The sequence below is a fragment of the Arachis hypogaea genome, chromosome 14, assembly GCF_003086295.3.
Source record: "Arachis hypogaea cultivar Tifrunner chromosome 14, arahy.Tifrunner.gnm2.J5K5, whole genome shotgun sequence".
Taxonomy (NCBI): domain Eukaryota; kingdom Viridiplantae; phylum Streptophyta; class Magnoliopsida; order Fabales; family Fabaceae; genus Arachis; species Arachis hypogaea.
The window spans coordinates 125,334,353-125,355,779 of record NC_092049.1 but is presented as its reverse complement, the minus strand read 5'-3'; the positions used below and the strand labels follow the sequence as shown (position 1 = coordinate 125,355,779).

Genomic DNA, 21,427 nt, shown 5'->3' with positions numbered 1-21,427 from the left:
TCTATTAAAGAGCAAGGAAGCTCAAATGAAATCAAGTGCAATAAAAATCACCACTGGCTATATAGAAAAACAATTGATGATGCAGTTGAAGCTTTGGTCGGAGCATTTATAGTTGATAGTGGCTTTAAAATTGCAATTATATTTCTTACGTGGCTTGGCATACAAGTTGGTTTTGAAGCCTCATAATTGATTAATGTTTACCGAGGAAGTGTTGGCTATATTCCTCTCTCTGCTGATGTATAAACATTCTTTCCCTCGAAGATAAGTTGGGATATCACTTCATCCATAAGGATCTGCTTCGTCAGCCATTTGTGCATCCTTCTAACAATAAGCATGGAGGAGGTTTCTACCAGGCAAGGCTTCTTTACTGTTGACACCAATGTCTCAGTTATGATAGGAAATATTTCTGTACTCTATAAACCTGAGAACTCCGATAAGACATTGATTATTTATCTGTTGTAACCTGACATTTCTTTTTTGCAGCGACTGGAGTTTCCTAGAGATGTTGTGCTAGATTTTTTTATTACTTCATACCTGTACTCAGCTTATCCCAAGCTAAAGCCTGGTCAATTGACGGATTTGAGATCGTTTTCTGTTAACAATAAGCCATTTGCCTGTGTTGCTGTGGATCACAGTTTTGATAAATTTCTTTTATGTGATTCTAGCAACCTTTATTAGGCAGTAAAAAAGTATGTGGACTATATTAGAAGACCTTTATCAAGTAATGTCAATGAAGGGCCGTAATGTCCAAAGGTACTAAGATCCATTTACATTTACTAATATGCGTTATATTTCTTTTGCCACCGACTGACCCAATAGGGCAGCACAGCAGACAGCACCCACGAGGCCACGATCAACACAGCACCTCACCACCTCCACCCAGCAGCGTTTCTGGGTTTTGGCCACCCACGATCAACACAGCAGGTCGCCACCTCCACCTCAGTTTATTGTTGATAACTTGGGTTTATAATTATGAAATAGTTTGGGCTTGATTTTGTTAATTATAATTTCCGTGATTCTGAGTTGCTGGATTTGTTTAGGGTTTTGTTACTTTCTTATTAATAACTTTGATTTTGTGCTTCTGAGTTGCTGGGTTCAAATTTGCTTGTTTTGCTTAGTTCAAATTATATGATTCTCTGATTTTCTGATTCTGATTCTGTGATTATGTGATTCTGAATTGATTTTTGGTTTGCTGCACTTATTTTGCTTGTTTTGAAATTTTGTTAGTAATACTGATGAGTTACTATGTAATTTCACTAGTTTTTGTTCTAAAATCATTGATTCATTGTTGCTGTTTGTTGGTATTGTTTACTTTATTGTTGGTATTCTTGTTTGTTGATTCATTGTTGCTCTTGCTCATCACTATTTCGGTTTTTTCTTCTTCCTTCCTTGAATATGTTTCACTTCTGTTTCTATTCTGCTGTCTGATTTTGTTGAGCCTCTGCTTTTACTTGGACTTTCCAACACCATTTCTTGTTGCTTTCCATTTCTATTCTAACATTAACACAAATTTTTTAAATTAAATCTAAAAGTGTAAAAAATTAAATTTAGATAAAATAAAAAATTATAAAGATAATTCTAATATGAACTGTCTGTGCTTTGTGATGCTGAAGTCGCTCTTGTTGTCTTCTCCAGCCTTGGCCGTTTGTATGAGTATGCTAACAAGAGAAATCCTCTCGAAGTCTGTTGATTTTCTGTCATATTAAGTGTGCTCTGGTGTTTCCTTAATACTCTATCTTACTTGTGCATATTTTCTTTGGTAATCTTCACCAACTATTTGTCTATTTTGCAGGAAACAGCTCCAATTAGAGTTTTTGGACCATGGAGTACTAACTTTGTTGAAGAATTAGCTTGAGCCACTTCTCGATGAAAGCTTGTCAAATATTAACATACGCACAACAATTTTGAGTATTTTAAATGATGTACTAAGTTTTCACCATTATAAATATTTTTTTATTCAATTGTCCTTCTCCAGCAAAATGTTAAAGGAACTAAAGTGCATAAGAGCATTTTAGAGGAAGCAAATTCTACTATGCAAGTTGAGTAGAATTAGAAGTCAATTATCAGGGATTTGAATGGTTTGTACTTTGTATATTCTGAATCATAGTTACTAAGTATTTTTCGGAGTTTCTTGTATTGGTAGATGCAAGTTCAAACATAAGTAACTGGAAAGTTATAATGACATTCACCAAAACTAAGTAATTCCTCACAAATTGTATTTGCTTGTATTCTAGATCTTGATCGCATCAAATCAAATTCAACTTCGACTTACTAAAAGCTCAAAAGTTGGCTCGAACTTGTCTTATATTAAAATAATTATATATGTATAGATGTGTATATAATACAAAATATAGAGCTCAACTTCAAGCTCAAACATAGCTCATAACTTGCATATACATCACTTTTAAAATGGTTAAACTACTAGAAGAATGAATTAGTGATGTTAGCCTCTCATAACTTGCTGGCAAAATTCATCAACCGTGATTCCTTCCATTCGATAGGAAGCAGAAGCTGTGATACGCTTCTTTCCAATTTCATTGCCACCTTCATTTCAAGCAGCTCCCCGTTTTCTCTTTTCTCCATATCACTTTCTTCCAAAGTTGATTCAATGGAGGTTTCTAACTGCTAGAAGAAGCCAGCAGAGTTTTTATACATTTTGAATACCATACCAACTTGGCCTTCATGCTCGAAGGTGTTGATTGCAGCATCCAAAGAACCAGCCATGAAAGGCACCATTGACCATTGTAGCATACCTAGCCGTTCTTGTCAAATTCTTATTCTCTCTGCAGAGCAAACAAGCAAGTCAAATTCATAGAAACCACACAAGAATGTTGACAGCAAACAGCCACAAATTTATTTATAGATTTATGTGCTACTCTTTTACCATAAATCTCAACAATTAAATAGTCAGTCTATCACGAGCAGCAATATCTTAACATTTCAGATATCGGTTTTTCCATAGTAAAAGATCATTCTAGAATTCCAAAAATCTAAAATAATTTTATGTTGAACATTCTAACCATGGTACATAAAATCAAATAAAATAAATAAAAAGTAAGAATGATTGTAAAAAAAAGAGACCTGTAAGGAATGTGCAGATGTGTAGAAATGTCCCTGTATTTCTTAGCAATACCAAAATCAATGATATACACCTACACAGGGTGCTTGGTTTTGATTCATACAGCAACTGAGGGTGCTTGGTTTTGACATTTTTCTGAATAAGAAAGAAAACCTAGCCAATAGCATGCTCGATCAGACACACATGACTTGTCCTTCAATAATTTAATTTTGCCACTGAAATATGCAGAAACCTTAAATTGCCATGCCTTACAGCACCCCATAGCTCTAATATATCTCTCTTAAGGAAAAAAAAAGAACTAGTTTTGCATATTCATTTCTTGGAAAGTCACTAAAACATTACAATTCTCCTAATTTCAGCAGTTCTTGGAATTTTATTTAAAATTTTATTTAAAGTTGCATAATTATACATCATTCTTTATGCAGTAATAGTTGGCTTTTTCAAGTGTCAACTAAATAGTATATTCTTGCTTTCCAACAGGATACACCATGTGCAAATGCCTATTTATATTAAAAAAAACTCCTTCCATATGGTAAAAGTATTCTTGTTCTCTTCTTCTTTTCTTGCTTTTTGGTGAAATATGGTAAAAGTATTCACTTATAAATTGAATTCACTGGAATTAAACTATAAATCAAAGAAACAATAATGAAAGAAATCAAAGGGACACAATCAATTGAGAAGAAAAATGACCAAGTTATTTAGAGAGATTGAACCATATTGCTATAAAGGAATACAAAAGGCATATAAAACCATATTGGATTCGATATTGCAGTAAAGAAAAACATATTACAAGTTTACAACAAATAATCACAAAAGAAATTTAGAAATTGAATTATGGAAGGCTGTGGTATTTTCAATGTATTATTGCTTATAAAGCCACTCAAATTCAAGATACCCTATGAGAGATTTGAAACATATGCAAATTAATCATGCACAACCTGCTGTTTAATGCCTTTTTAATCAGAATAAACAACCAATAATAGTGCATGGATGAAATGCACATAAAATCAGATGAAAATACCTGTTTACAGAGGTCTTCAAGGAACTCAGAGTATGTAATGGGTTTCATGTCATTGAATTTAGTAATGAATGAATGCTTGATGATATCAATTATCATTTCGCATATATGTTTCCATAATTCTCACTCACTAACAATGTACCTCCTAATTGTCCATAATACCCTTATCATATTCATATCATATTTCCTTAAAAGATCAAAACGCATACATAAAATATTTATTAGTGTTTAACCAATGCAACCCATTAAGTCCTAACAAAATTGGAATTTAAATCAAAGGAATGCACTAATCATGGACTTCAACACCATATCTAACTTTCATTTTACTTAAAAAGTGACTTCTATTCATCATATTCTAAAAAGGTTTGCATAATTTTCTATTTAGCATAGGAACTAATCATCAATATACCAAATAAGCAGAAATCAAAGGAAAATAAACTCTAGTAGGCACAATAACTTACCAAAGTAAACCAAACTGTATACATTGTCTCTGCTGTATCGCTTAAACACATTGCTTTTTATCTGAGCAAAATTATTTGACACCAGCAAAGCGAACAATGCATTATTTTGAGCAACTATACAGGTTGATAGAGTGATTGCCTGAACTAATAAGATAAAAGAATGAACAAGTAAGACTAGTCAAGGAACCAACCTCTGTTTCTTACTCTTGCTTACAAAGAATAACATAGTTAACAAAATATATATGATTTTTTTCTTTTTCTTTGGTGTTTTTTTGGGGGGGGGGGGGACCTAAGAATCTGAGAAAACGAAAGTATTTCCAACGAGGAAGGATACTTGAAGCAGCAATAGCTAAAGATTCATCGGCAATAAATCTCCATATCCAGAATCTCGAACTTGCTGGTGGACAACTTGCAAGTCCTTCAAAAAAAAACAATGAAATCAAAGCATTTACGTCATCTGAATTGAAATCTATAAAAGAATTTGTACCCCAAAAATACAAAGGAATTATGCTTATAGTCTATCCTTCCATGTACCGATCTTGATAATAATAATATTGGGTGAGAGGGAAGGATACCTTAAGGAAGGCGGCGCTGCTTGTGATGACGGCGGTGGCGATGCTTTCGAGCACGGAGATGGCACGACAGACGGAGAGAAACGGGCACCCAATGAGGCGGTTATGCTCGGATGGCGACGACGGTGCCGGAACGGGGGAGGCCAATGATGCGGTTATGCTCTAGTGGCGACGACGGTGCCGGAACAGGGGAGGCCAATGATGCGGTTATGCTCAGGTGGCGAATACAGAAGATTAGGGTTCATTGTGGGAGCATGATTTGGGGAAGAATCAAAGATTGAATTTTTACTATCTTAGTAAATTATATAATTACCCACTTTGGGGTATAATTCAATTACCAATAGTTTAACCATAGTTAACATAGCAACCAATTAAAGGATGACATGTCACAGAGGATAATATACATGTTATTATAGGAAGGGTAGAGTAGAATATGAGAAAACAAAAGTATTTCCAACGAGGAAGGATACTTGAAGCAGCAATAGCTAAAGATTCATCGGCAATAAATCTCCATATCCAGAATCTCGTACTTGCTGGTAGACAACTTGCAAGTCCTTCAAAAAAACCAATGAGATCAAAGCATTTATGTCATCTGAATTGAAATCTATAAAAGAATTTGTACCCCAAAAATACAAAGAAATTATGCTTATAGTCTATCCTTCCATGTACCGATCTTGATAATAATAATATTGGGTGAGAGGGAAGGATACCTTGAGGAAGGCGGCGCTGCTTGTGACGACGGCGGCAGCGATGCTTTCGAGCATGGAGATGGCATGACAGACGGAGAGAATGGGGCACCCAATGAGGCGGTTATGCTCGGATGGCAACGACAGTGCCAGAACGGGGGAGGCCAATAACGCGGTTATGCTCGGGTGGCGACAACGGTGCCGGAACGGGGGAGGAGATACAGAAGATTAGGGTTCATTGTAGGAGCATGATTTGGGAAAAAATCAAAGATTGAATTTTTACTATTTTAATAAATTGTATAATTACCCACTTTGGGCTATAATTCAATTACTAATAGTTTAACCATAGTTAACATAGCAACCAATTAAAAGATGACATATCACAGAGGATAATATACATGTTATTATAGGAAGGGTAGAGTAGAATTTACCTTTGTTTTTATACTTATTGAATATTTTGTATTGAGATTCAAGAAATATTAGATAACCAACATTTTTATTATCAAATTTACCTCTGCGAGAAATTTCTGATATCCTTGTGCTGATGATTGCAAAAGCATCTTGACAGCTACTGGAATATCATCAATAATGCCTAGTAAACTGTTCCAAATCCACCTCTACCGAGGACTCTCTCAAAGTTATTGGTCATGTTAACAACTTCATCGAATGAATATTATCGGCGCTTGGATTCCAAAGGATCACCAGATTCCATATGAATGTAGACATCATCTAATTTTAAGGTCAAAATGTGTGTCATGGTTAATTGTATTAGAGGACTGTAAATTGTAGTTTGAAGTATTATTTCTTTTACCTTTTAGCTTTCTCTTTTTAATGTAAATGATGTTAACTACTGCAAGAACTACCAGTAGGAGCATCAAAAATGCAGAAACAGATGCCAGTATATAAATAACTGGATTGTTTTCCTTGCTTTTTATCTTTTGTCTGTTGGTCACAAGGACCAGATTCACATAGATTTGAATTTTGCCCCAACCTAGCATCATTCAGTAACAAGAATCAAGTTAAAGTGAAAAACTACATTTAGTTTAAAATCTCTATGGAGGTTCTTACTTTCAAGTTTCCATGTGTCATGATTTAAAGTTGTATGTATGTGTATAAGATAAAAGAGAAATAATGAAATCAAGAAAATAATAGTTACATGGAAGGTAATACATTTTAGTACATTCGCTACATGTAAAATATTTTACGTGAAAAGTATACCCGTGACGTTCTAGTATGCTGAAATTGATATGTGATACTACATAATTGTAAAAATTCATGTAATTATGTAAATAACAGGTATTACTGATTCAAGGTATCAAATTAAATAAGAGTAAGATATATACCTAAGTGATAGTACACCTTCACTTGACTTTTGGAGAAGTGCATTTGGAATTAGACCTATGAGGTTGTTATTCTGCAAGTTTCTACAAAAGAAAATGCTTCTTTATTTTTTTTGTAACAACAAAATCAATAATTTATATTAATGCAGAGAGTATGAAATAAACTTACAGGACTCTAAGCGATGGCAGGTTTTCTACCAGAAAAACAGGTATCTCCCCAATTAAGCTGTTATTTGATAAATCCTTGACACAACAAACTCAAATCACTACAATCCAAGTGGAGGATAGGAAAAAACATACAAAAATTCAACGAATTTGCATTCGAGTCACTCACAAGGACTCTAACTCAGTAAGCTTGGAGATATAAATTACTATGTGTCCAGTGAGTCCTCTTGAAGATAAATTCCTGCATGAATTTCCAAATACATTATAAACGGTTCATTATTTTTAACAAACTAAATCTATATATGCATACTTACAAGGATGTGATTATTGGGGTGCCATTAAAATAAAAAAGGAGTTTTAATCCCAACATAAGCCTAGTAACCCTAAAATATGGAAAACAAAAAGCTGCATACATTACAACACTAGGCATCAACAACAAGAATGCAATACTGTATCAACTAATTCACAGAAAGCAACCCAACAAAAAGAGAAAGAATTTTTGACAAACATTGCTAAGTAAAACATGAAACTAGGAATTATGATAACAAAGCTAGTGAATTCTGAATTAGCATGCATGAAAAATCATACATTGATCACACATAGTAAATTACAAAGTTGCAAACTTTGAAAGCTGCAGAATTGGGAATTCAAGTTTCATAGGCATACAGTGTATTGAGCTGCTCGGAGAAGTGCGAAACTATCATCGAGACAGGAACGAGTCACCATTCTTAGAAAATCGTGGTTGCTTCTTCTTCTTATTCTTTTTAGAGGTGTTGAGGAATGAAGATGAAGCTTTGTTGAGAAGGATGAAGACGATGAACAAGTTAAAGAAGCCATTTGATTCATGTTTATCACACTTGGTGGTTATTGCAGAGTGGATAAGGGATTCTGCAACGCAATTTCATGAGAGGGAAGGATACCGCGAGGAAGGCGGCGCTGCTTGTGACGACGACGGCGGCGATGCTTTCGAGCACGGAGATGGCACGACAGACGGAGAGAATAGGGCACCCAATGAGGCGGTTATGCTCGGATGGCGGCGACAGTGCCGGAACGGGGGAGGAAATACAGAAGATTAGGGTTCATTGTGTGGGAGCATGATTTGCTGAAGAATCAAAGAATAAATTTTTAATATTTTAGTAAATTATATAATTACCCACTTTGGGCTATAATTTAATTATCAATAATTTAACCATAGTTAACATAGCAACCAATTAAAGGATAACATGTCACAGAGGGTAATATACATGTTATTATAGGAAGGGTAGAGTAGAATTCACCTTAAATATTATACTAACATTAAGAGTATTTAGTAGATAAATAATTGTTACGGATCTAGCTCACGGATCCTACACTCGGAATGGACCCGAACCCGATTGCCCGGGTTCAAACCTGCTCCGCCACTCAAAGGGCCCGAAACCGGCCCGATAAGAACTCCTAACCAACTTTCGAATTCAAATATCTCCCTTATCTTAGTCAAACAAGATAAGATAAGATATTCACCATCACCTATAAATAAAGGACTCAGGTCTCCCCATGTATTCATTCATTCCACACACCTTCTACCTCTTAGATCCGTTCTAACTTGAGCGTCGGAGTGTCTTTGTAGGTACCACCCCCTATTGCTCCAGTTAAATAATCCGGCATCCACCTCGACCCGCAAGTTCCCAATCTATCTCTCAACCCGTACCGGAAGCATCCAGTACATTAGCGCCATCTGTGGGGAACTTGCGCCGATTGAGTCGGAATGGGGGACGAACTGGAAGAACCTTCCTTAAGCCACCAAGATAACTCCCGAACAAGAAATCCAACCCCCGAACACCAGGAGGTCACACCCCCACGGAAGGATAGCAAACACCATCCACCATGCTACCCCAGCGCAAAACAAAGAAAACGGACCCGTCATCGCGAAACCACGGCACCCCGAAAATACGGGGGACAAAGCAGCCCAAATAATCCAAGACCTCTGCCTCCGAGTTCAGGAACTCGAGGGTAGAGTTGCCACCAAGGAAAAATACAACGCCAAAAATGGAAGTCACGCAACCTCCAGATCAAGATCTCACCGCGGCAGGTCGCCAAACCAGCAACACGACGGGAGAAACAATCAAAGCATCTCGCGCGACCCCAGGCACGAAAAATTGCCAGAACGGCGACACAGTAAAAGGTACAACCGCAGCGTTTTCTGAGATCTAGGTCATCAACATGAATCAGATGAAGACCGACGACACCGAGAAACCAAGCGCACAAGAAACGACCACACAATAATGGGAGCTACTCCTTTCACCGGAAGAATCTTAAAAGCAAAACTCCCTAAAGGTTTTGATAAACCCACGGACATGAAGTACGACAGAACCAAAGATCCCCAGGAACACCTAACGGCCTTCGAGGCCAGGATGAACCTAGAAGGCGCCGCCGACGCAGTCCGATGCAGAGCTTTTCCAGTAACCCTAGTCGGGCTAGCAATCAAATGGTTCAACGCCCTCCCCAACGGATCCATAACCGGTTTTCATGACATTTCCCGGAAGTTCATGGCCCAATTTACAAGCAGAATCACTAAAGCTAAACACCCTATCAGGCTGATAGTATCAGCCTATTAGGGGTCACACAGAAACAAGACGAGTCCATGAGAAAATACCTCGACTGCTTCAACGATGAATGCCTAATGGTAGACGGACTCACAGATTCCATCGCAAGCCTCTACCTAACCAACTGGCTCATGAACGAAGACTTCCGTAAGAACCTTACTACCAAACCAGTATAGACCATGCACGAGATCCAGAACGTCACCAGGGATTACATAAATGACGAGGAAGTTAGCTAGGTCGTAGCTGCCAACAAACGGCAGCACAACAACACCCAACACGGCAACCCGGTGCCTCGGCATAACCCCCCACCTAGAGAAAGTCAGAAGGACCATCCCAAGCCAACAAACATAAACTGACCACCCAGAGTCGGCAAATTCTCTAACTACACACCCCTGACGGCCCCAATTACCGAGATATACCACCAAATAGCAGATCGAGGTATCATCCCAAAAGCCCGACAACTCAAAGAAAGAACCGGTGGCAACAAAACCCTATACTGCGACTATCACCGAGGTTACGGACACAGGACACAAGACTGTTTTGACCTAAAAGACGCCATCGAACAAGCCATAAGAGACGGCAAGCTTCCCGAGTTCGCCAAAATCATCAGAGAACCAAAACGCGTAGAAAAAGACAGGTCGCCGGAAAGAGAAGGACGCAACCCAAGAACACAAAGACAACCCCCTAGGGAAAGCCCAGAGGCCGACCCAACTATAATAGTAAACATCATCACAGGCAAAGACGTGTTGGGCAAATCAAAACCAACACTAAAAAAGGACCTCAAAGTCCTGGCAGTCTGAAACCAAACACCAATCACCATTGCCGACAACACGGTAACATTCCTACTCGAGGACTGCCAGCACGACACCTCGGCCGAAGACGCCCCTTTCGTCATCTCGGCAAGAATCGGTACAAGACTAGTACGAAGGATACTGGTGGACACCGGAGCAGACTCCAACATCCTCTTCAGAGGAGCCTTCGACAAGCTCGGGCTCTGCAACGACAATCTCCAAACACACCGCAACGGCGTCACGGGAATCGGAGACAACTTCCTCAAACCGGACGGTTCCATCACCCTCCCCCTCACCATAGGGACGGGAAACCAAAGGAAGACAATCATATCCGAATTTGTGGTCCTCAAAGACTCCACCGCCTACAACGTCATCCTCGGAAGAAAAACAATCAACGACTTCTCTGCCGTCATCTTTACCAAATACCTCTTCATGAAGTTCACAACGGAAGATGGCTCCATCGGTACCATCCACGGAGACCGGGAAATCGCAGTAGAATGCGACAACACCAGCCTAGCTCTACGGAAGAAATCTCGCGATGCGGCCGGCATATTCTTAGCCGACTTGGATGCCCGACAAGACGGCCAGCCTAGGCCAGAACCAGAAGGCGACATGGAAAAACTGCAAGTAGGGCAAACTAAAGACGAGTACACATTTATCAACAGGAACCTCCCATACGACCTTAAAGAGGATCTCTCCCAACTCCTAAAACAAAACAGAGACCTGTTCGCATTCACACCGGCCGACATGCCAGGAATAGACCCCGACCTAATGTTCCACCGGCTAGCCATAGATCCCAAAGCCAAACCCGTGGCACAGAGAAGACGAAAAATATCCCTAGACCGAGCAGCCGAGGTAAAAAATCAAGTCAAAGCCCTACTCGAAGCAAACTTCATCAGGGAACTACCCTACACGACGTGGTTGGCAAATGTCGTGCTTGTAAAGAAGTCTAACGAGAAGTGGCGAATGAGCGTCGACTACACGGACCTAAACAAAGCCTGTCCAAAGGACGCCAAAGGACGCCTTCCCCCTACCAAACATCGACGGATTGGTAGACGCCGCATCCGGCCACCGATACCTTAGCTTCATGGACGCATACTCCGGCTATAATCAGATACCTATGCACCGACCTGACGAGGAAAAAAAGGCATTCATCACCCCCAACAGAACGTACTGCTACACAGTCATGCCCTTCGGCCTGAAGAACGCTGGAGCCACCTAGCAAAGGCTCGTCAACAAGATATTCCAGAACCTATCTGGGACCAAGTTAGAAGTCTACATAGACGACATGCTCGCCAAGATCGAATCTGGCGAACAACTCATCAGTGACCTCAAACTCATAATGAACACCCTACGAAAATACCAAATGCGCCTTAACCCGGCAAAATGCGCCTTCGAAATGGAGGCAGAAAAATTCCTTGGCTTTATGATCACACAACGCGGGGTGGAGGCTAACCCAGAGAAATGCCGCGCCGTCCTCGAAATGACAAGCCCAAAAAGCCTTAACGACATCCAAAAGCTCACCGGCCAGCTCACCGCGCTATCCCGTTTCCTCGGGGCATCGGCACAGAAAGCAATCCCTTTCTTCAAGCTAATGAAGAAAGGAGCCCCCTTCAAATGGGAAGCAAAATGCAAAAAAGCATTCCAACATTTCAAAAAGGTCCTAGCAGAACCACCGGTTCTTGCCAAACCCGAAATAGGGGAGACCTTTTACCTATACCTTTCCATAACGGAAGAAGCACTCGCAGCAGCACTCATCCGCGAAAACGAGAATAAAGAACAAAAACCCATCTATTTCATAAGCAAAGTCCTACAAGACACAGAAACTCGCTACTCGCGCCTAGAGAAGTTAGCCCTCACACCCTCGGTCCTCCGACGTGCCATACCTAAAACAGCGATGAGCACTACCGTCAGCCCAAACCACACGGCAGAAAATGGCAGGGAAAAACTAAAACAGATACCACTACCCACTACCAACTACACAGTGATGCTCATCCCCCTATGAAACCCACCACCCAAAGGAAAAGAAACACCATACACAAAAGCACAACCCCAATCCACACTAAAAACACGGAAATGCACAGGCAGACAAGAATAGAATAACGGAAAAATAAACAAAGACAAAAGGAAGCCAACCTGATAATGCAAAGCAAAAGTCTGAAGAATGACGAAACAGAAGAGCAGAAATGCAACCAGAGAAAAACATAACAGCACTAGGATAAAGGGAAAATACTCTCGCAGTTTAGAACAAGGAAATGCAACGAGGGAAAGAGAAATAGAAACCAAAACGGTTTTTAAACCCAAAGGAAAAACACAAAAGTACCCCCAAGGAATAAACAGAACGCAAAAGGGTAAAAACGGAAAGTTTCCCCTTGCAATAAATGCTCCTTTGGGGGACCAAAAAGCACGCCTTGAAGAATTAAACAGGTGCAGGAAACGGAAGGTTCGCACCAAACGAATGGCACAGAAGACGAACCGAGCCAAAACATGAAACCTATTACTGGGGCACCGACCCGCACGAAAAACGATATCTACCGAACGCTCCGATAAAATGACCAAGCGACCAAAACCACACTTCTCAGCGACAGAGACCGACCTCGCTCGTCCTCTCGCTGCGAGGGCAACTGTTACGGATCCAGCTCACGGATCCTACACCCGGAATGGACCCTGAACCCGGTTGCCCGGGTTCAAACCCGCTCCGCCACTCAAAAGGCCCGAAACCGGCCCGATAAGAACTCCTAACCAACTTTCGAATTCAAATATCTTCCTTATCTTAGCCAAACAAGATAAGATAAGATATTCACCATCACCTATAAATAAAGGACTCAGGTCCCCCCAAGTATTCATTCATTCCACACACCTTCTACCTCTTAAATCTGTTCTGACTTGAGTGTCGGAGTGTCTTTGCAGATACTACCCCCATTGCTCCAGTCAAATAATCCGGCATCCACGTCGACCCGCAAGTTTCCGATCCATCTCTCAACCCGTACCCGAAGCATCCAGTACAATAATATTATTAAAATACAAAATAAAATTATAGATAGTTTTTGGTCGTAGATTGTAGATTTAATATATAGGTGGTGCACGGTTGTTTTTGGACTGCGATGGATTGGACTCAATTGGTTTCTTTCATGGTCTTGGACCCAATTGTTTTTTTGTCTTGGACCCAATTGGTTTAATAGCACAAATAAAAATGAAACAAGAAAATCAACTTGGTTGGTCGAGTGATCAGCTCACTCATCCGCAGGGTTGGGGCATATCATGGAAAACAAAAAAAAAATGAAGCAAGAATTTTTTTAAATAAATAATTTAATTATTTTATTTATATTTAATATAACATATTTATTAATTTACATTGATTTTTCTGGGTAAATCCAATGAAACGAACGTGAATATGTCACCAAAAAGAAAAGGTGAATATGGGTTTGGGTCAACACATGTATAACGCCTAAAGACCAGGTCTGCTTCAAGCCAACAAAAACAAATGTCTTATTCAATTTTGAAATTCATTTTTTCAGCCTAAAAGGCTTTTTTTTTTTTTTTATATGATTTTAGTGTAGAGCAAACCGAAAAACTATAAGGACTTCTTTCACTTATTTCAATTTTTTTTTAATTTTTGGAAATAAAAACCGGAAATAGTAAAAATAAAAAAGTTGACAATGGAAAATAATAAAAATAAAAGGAACAGAAACCAATCAGGCCTAGATTTTTTCTTTTTGGTTTGCATTTGTTTATATTTTCAAAAATTTTTCTGCTTTTAGAATTTGTGAAGAAAAAAAAAACGAGAAAAGTAAAATTAGACAATAGAGTTTTATTGTTTTTCTATATTTTTCCACAAAGTTCTACACTAAAAAAATCTTTAAATAAAAAACAAAATATGATAGACGTTTTTTCTGTTTACTATATTTTCTTTCGTCCCATGTTTCTACCATTATGTGATAGTCTAATTGAATTTATGTGATCAATGGATTGTGATAGCAGCTGCATCGAATTGTAATAAGACTTGTCAATATATGAAATCTCAAATTAATGATCACATCAGGGTTAGGTTTCATAAATCAAAATCCATTAGCTAATATAAATACGTGGGCACTTCAAACAACCACAGGCGGATGGTATTATTGAAAAGTTTATTATTATTGTCAAAAGCTAAAAGAAAAATGAAGCTTCCTACTACATTGAAGCTTGCAGAGGCAACAATAACATGATCATAAGAAAAAAATAATATGATAGAAAAATTTTCGGTTATTCCAAGAATGTTAATGTTTTATTAATTTTAACTGTTGATTTAATTATAATAAATTTTAAAATTGATATCAACAGTTAAAACTACGTACTAGAACATTGATATTATTAGAATGTCTAAAACTCTTTCAATATGATATTGATTTGGAATTAGTTTTATTTATTTATTTTTTTTTTTGGGACAGTGTCTGAAAGCTCTCCGATCCGAAAACAACAATACATAGCCAAACCCAGTCTCAAGAGCGCAGTAATACGACCAATGCAACCCTACACACTAGAGAACAAAATCAATTAAAAATGGTTTTGAGAGCTAGACCAAATCAGCCGATTTGATTGGGTAATTGAAATTCAGTTATTAAATTGATTTGGTTTAAGATAAAATTTGGTAATCAATAAATGGGTAAAAAAATCGTTTGATTTTTTATTAGTAGTTAGTTGATTTAAAATAATAAAATAAAAAGTAAATTTTAAAAAATATATATTGTATACACAAATATATATGTTATTACATCTAATTCAGTAATTCAATTGAATCTTTAAACCGTTTGTAATTCGATTTCTAAATCCTTGAAAATAATATTAAAATTTGACATTTATTTAGTCAAAAAAATATTTGACATTTATTTTACATCAAATTTATTTTTGTAACATGTATATTTTGAAACAAAGAAAGCATTCCACTTAATTATTACCTATGATGCACGGACACTGATATAGATACGGAAATACAACATGATACAGGATATGCGAATATACAAATTTAAAATTTTTATAAGATACGGAGACATATTATATAAAATATTTTTTAGATAAATTATAATGATATTTTAGTATTTTATTAATATTAAAATATAAATTAATTTTTAATAATTTTTAGTGTCCTTTTTTCTAATTATATAAAATATTTAAAATATTTTTTGTTTTAATAATTAATAATATATACTATTTCTTAACTCATTTCAAAAATACATATTAAGAATAAGGTTAGACATACATACTGATAAGTGATGGTATTTAGGTGCGTTCAACCGTATCCAGAGAAGAATTTTTTGTTTTATTAAAACATAGCTAGACATAGAAGACACATGTCAGACGAGTACTAATGAGTGTCGTATTTGAAATATATTCAACACGTTAATATAAGGATAAGTATTGTTTTGGTCCCTAACGTTGAGAGTCATAATCGAAATCATCCCTGATGTAATTTTTTATTTAGAATCGTCTTTTTAATAAATTTTTTTATTTTATAACTAAATTACCCCTATTAATAAAAAAATTATAAAATTAAAAAAAGAAAAGAAAACAACGCGAGGGGGTCGGGGATAAGGGAAAAGGGGAAAGGACTCGAGGGAGGGGGAAGAAAAGGGGAAAGGGAGAGGGGCAAGGGGGGAAGGGGAATGGGGGGACAGCGCCGGCAAAGATTGGAGCTGCTGTCGCCGTCATCGACGCGAGGTAGGGAGAGAGCTTCTGCTTTTGCACCGCCGCGTTCTCGCTGCTTCTCCTTGTCGCCTCGCCGCTGTTCCTCTCCGTTTCTGCTTCTGCTTCTGCTGCTGCTTGCTTCGGCTTCTGCTTCTTGCTTCGCGTCTTGCTTCGGCTTCTGCTCTTTGCTTTGGCCTCTGCTTTCTGCTTCTATTTGAGTTTCTGTTTCTGCTTTTGTGACTGCTTCTGTTTTTACTTTTAATTCTAATTTTGATTTGTCTGCTTGCTTCGGCTTCTGCTTCTTGCTTCGCGTCTTGCTTCAGCTTCTGCTCTTTGCTTTGGCCTCTGCTTTCTGCTTCTACTTGAGTTTCTGCTTCTGCTTTTGTGACTGTTTCTGTTTTTACTTTTAATTCTAATTTTGATTTGTTGTTTTCTGATTTTATTGTTATTGTGTGTTGATTTGATTGTGAATTTGTGTTGATTTCATTGATGTTGTTATTCTTGGTGGTGGAGGTAAATGTGTTGGTGGTGGTGGAGGTAAAAGTGCTGGTAGTGGTGGACGATATTTTTGCTCGAAAAAGGTTAAAAGGATAATTTTAATACGAAATAAAATGTTAAGGACGATTCTAAATAAAAAATTACGTTGGAGACAATTTCGATTCTCCCTCAATGTAAGGGACCAAAACAATATTTATCCTTTAATATAACAAATAAAAAAAATCTCCGTGCTTTATATATTATTACCCTGGAATTAGTCAATATTATCCGATTATTTTAACAAGTAAATTTTAACAACTTTTCGAATTCTATTTTTTTTCCAAATTATTTCAAAAGGTGGAAACTTCCATGAAAGCTAGGGCAGGTGTTTGTATTAGCTAGGTAGGGATTGTGATTCATGATTGCATGGATTTATTATTATTCCACACACCACATGAATTAATTAAGAACACTTTGGTGTTTGTGCTCATCACATAGCTGACGGATAAAGATTCACGTCATGTATCTTGTGTGTGCTGTCCTTGTGGAAAAATTGAGCACACTTCAATTTGTTAGATGTTCTTGTCTGTCCCACCATTGGAAGAACCCAAAATAATTACATGAAAAAAAACGTTGGCTGAATCAAAAGTTCAAGTGTCAAAAAGTGTATATATTAATTCAAGGAGGAGATAGACATGCTTTACAAAAAGAATGTTACATATATCCTCCTTTTTTTATTTGACAAAATAAAGCTTTCATTAGCAAGTATATTGCTCAATTTTGGTTATATATATGTATATATCTTTTCTTTATCATTCATCCTATCAACGATGAATTGGAAATGTCAGCCTTGCATTGCAATATTATTTTTTCATGGAAGGGAAACCAAATAATTAAATCGCCTAAATCCTTTTTTATAGATTATTATAGATCTTAGTCCACGAGTTTGATAGTGATGCATTAATAATATAAACAAAAAGAATTATTATATCCTTTATATGCATAAATCATTTAAATAGTAGGTACGACGTACGAAGCCAATTGTATATAATAAGGAAGCTTCTTACCACTGCAGTGATAATTAATCCAAACAGGCTATATATGTGAGGTGGCTAGCTTAGTTGCTGTGGCAATATATAATAGCTTTCACTAAATTTAATTTCTTTCGAAAACTTAAATTAATAAAAAAATATATGAATAAATTATATTTTTAATAGTTTTTTTTTAATAAGAATTTTTTTATATTTATTTAAATTTTTACATAAATTTTTTTCTTTTTAATTTATCTTAAATAAATTTTATGATGTTTATAATTTGATATTTAACTTTTGTTTAATTTATTTTTATAATAAATTTTAAATATTTAATCATTATTTATTTTTATATTTTAAAATATTAATTTTTAACCCTTTTTAATAGGTTGTAAACATTTTTAGATACTGTAACAGCAATTATTACATACTTTTGTCTTATGCTAAATTTTTTTAGGTCTAACAAAGATTGAATTTTAAATTTTTTTTGTTATAAAAATTTTGAATCATATCATAATACTATTTCTTCTAAAAATTGAAATTGATAAAAAGAGATATATAAATGATTATATTTTTCATTCTAATTAAGACAAAGTTTTGTTTAATTTCATAAGAAAGAAAAGAAAAAAAAAAGGACGACTTTGACCGTGTATCTACTATCCTAACTCTATCATATAAAGCTAAATAAAATAAGGATAGGCTGGATAAAGGTAATTAGACGACATTTTTTTCTTTTTTTTACCAAAAGATATAAGACTCGAATCCGCAACTTCTTAATTGAGTATATAGAAACTATGTCATTTAAGCTATTATTTATTGGCGGTAATTAGATGACATTAAGAAAGCATAAGGAGTCAATTATACCATTAACTAATTTAAACAATTTTTTAAAATATAGAATTTTGAATTTTTGAAAAATAAGATTATGAATAATTAGGATTAGTTCTATAAAATTAGGATCCTCCTTTGTGAACGTGAACACATATAATTTTGTGAGCATGTAACGCTCTCTCATGTTGTCGGTTTGTCGAGAACAATCGCTCGTCGTACTAATGTTGCGTTCTCCACCAAATTTTTTGTGTGTGTTATGCCGAGCCGACCTGCTTCGAATTCTCATTGCCGAGAGTGGGGCGTTTAGATCTTTGACGTCGAGCTCTTCTTGGCGAGAGTCCCCACTGTTTGAGATCGCCGCAAAGTGCGTCTTTCTTCTTATGTTGATTTCTCATTGCTGTGACGTACAGCTCTCCGTGCAACGTATCCTTGTGCGCGCACGATCGGTCCCTCCCCGTAGAGCTCCTCCTATGTCGTCGTCGTTATGGAGCTCTTCTTTTTGAATGATTCCTTTTTCTAATTTTAAATCTTTCTTTCTTAAATTTTGGATCTTCTTTGTCATTTTGGATGATTCTTTTTTTTAGTTTTAGATTTTTTTTTCCTTAAGTTTCATATGTTTTTTTCTTTGTGTTTTGGAAGTTTCTTCTTTTTTAAGTTTTGAATGATTTTTTAATAATTTTAGATGTTTTTTTTAGTTTTCGAATGTTCTTTTTATTAGAAATTAAAAAAAATGGATATCTTATTTTTTTTTTTAGACTTTGGATTCTTTTGTTACATTTCGTAAGTTTCTTTTTATTAGAAAATCTTAAAATGATTTTAGAAGTTTTAAAATGAATTTTAAAAGTTTTAAAATGAATTTTTAAAATGTGTACTGTTGTTATTTTTCAAATTTACTATGCGTAATAGTGAAAAATGAAAATAGAGTTAGAGGTAAGGTTGTGATTTTTTTTGTGTTATTAGATTTTTTGTTGTGGTCCATGTTATAGTTAGTTATAGTTAGCTGGTACCTTAATTGGTTATCTAGTAAAATTGTTAACATTATAGAATTAGGAGGCAAATATAAAATTAGTACCCAAAAGATTCTACTGTTGACAAAATGATACCTGACTTTTGTTATTGATAAAATGATTCCCAAAAAATTTTAAAATTTGACAAAAATACCTAAACGTGAAAACATGATGTCACATCGAACAAAAATCGCTGATCTGACAATCGGAAGAGTTTCAGTGATAGTGGCAAAGAACTCCACTGGCATTTCCGATGAGGAGAGAGCTTGCAGCTGCGATGATAACCAACTTTACCCCTCTCACTCTATCTCCAATTCTCAATCCATTACCTCCTCACCCCCAACCCGAAACCCTAATCTCTTCCCTTACCTCCTTCGCATCCTCTTCTTTCCACAAGCTTGATTTACTCCACCAACTCACTAGACTCGTCAAGCACGACTCACTCTTTCGTGGCCATCACCGACTCAAAAATTGTCTTGCCGTGTTACTCTCCTGGGTTGAGTCCCACGACCACGATTCCCTTCGTACTCTTTCTTTGCTTCTCAATCTTAGCCTCGACGATCACAACAAGATTGGACTCGTTGCTAAGAGAGTCGTTACTCGTCTTGTTGTCATCGTCTCCGGGACCGCTGTTAAAAATCCATTCTCAGATTGTCGCGCCCTTGTAAGGAAGCTGCAACGACCGTTTATGCTCTCTGCTAGTTGTTGAGGTTGTTGGAGTTTTTGCAAAGTGGAAGGAAGGGAGAGAGCAGATGGAGAGATTCTATGGATGCGCTTAGATTCTTAGTTGGGTTCTGAAGAATGGACGAGATGTAGAAATGTCATTGTTGCAGCTGCAAACTCCTCTCTTCGCTAGAAACACCATCGGAGTTTTCTACCACCATCATTGAAGCTCTTTCAAGTGCCAGATTAGTGCTTTTCGTATAATGTGACGCCATGTTTTTATGTTTGGGTGTTCGTTTTTGTTAAATTTTAAAATTTTTTAAAGATCATTTTATTAATAATAAATATCAGATATCATTTTGTCAGTGTCAAAATTTTTTTAATATATTTAGTATTTACCTCTAGAACTAGATGCGAAAGCTAAACTAACGAAAAACAAATTGATCAATAACTAATTTATCGCGGATAATAAGTGAATGTACATATAATATGATATTTAAACTTTTAATATTTGTTTGGGTAGACTAGCAAACAGATTACGACAAACTTTACCAAGTTGGTTTAACTTCAAAATATCTAATATAGTACCAGTTAGGGGTGGGCAAAAAAATCCATATTTTGGATTTTAAACCAAATCCAAACCAAACCATTTTAAAAAAACCAGTTTTAAACCAAAAAAAATCCAAACCAAATTACATTTATTTTATAATTTGGTTTTTGATCCAATCCATTTAAATGGTTTTAAATCCGGATCCAAATCCAGATCCAAATTAAGATCCGGATCTAAAAAAACCCTAATTGAGTCTTCTCCTCTTCGACAAATCCATTCAAAAAAACCAAATCCACTCTTCGCCACCGTCAACATTTCTTCCTCTCTGCCTCTCGTCGGAGCTCGCCGGTGGTTCGTCGGCCTCTACCTCTTCGAGTCTATAGTCTTCACTTTGATTCGAGACTCTGTCTCTCTGCCTCAACCTCCCATTCGCGACTCTGTCTTCTCTCTTTTTCGGTTCTCTTCTTCTTTCGTTGGTGGCTCGCCGGAGCTCATGCTCATCAATTGAGG

The 21,427-nt window shown here is 36.7% G+C and overlaps 1 protein-coding gene across 1 annotated transcript; it reads left to right on the top strand.

Moving 5' to 3' along the window:
• The first annotated feature begins 19,957 nt into the window (after positions 1–19,957).
• Positions 19,958–20,413, top strand: LOC112743134 (U-box domain-containing protein 8-like). The gene has a single exon (XM_025792350.1). The coding sequence runs from the start codon at positions 19,958–19,960 to the stop codon at positions 20,411–20,413; it is 456 nt and encodes a 151-aa protein (XP_025648135.1).
• The last annotated feature ends 1,014 nt before the right edge of the window (positions 20,414–21,427 follow it).

Coding starts and splice junctions, on each gene's coding strand:
- LOC112743134 (XM_025792350.1), top strand. CDS start 19,958: ATGAGGAGAGAGCTTGCAGCTGCGATGATAACCAACTTTACCCCTCTC.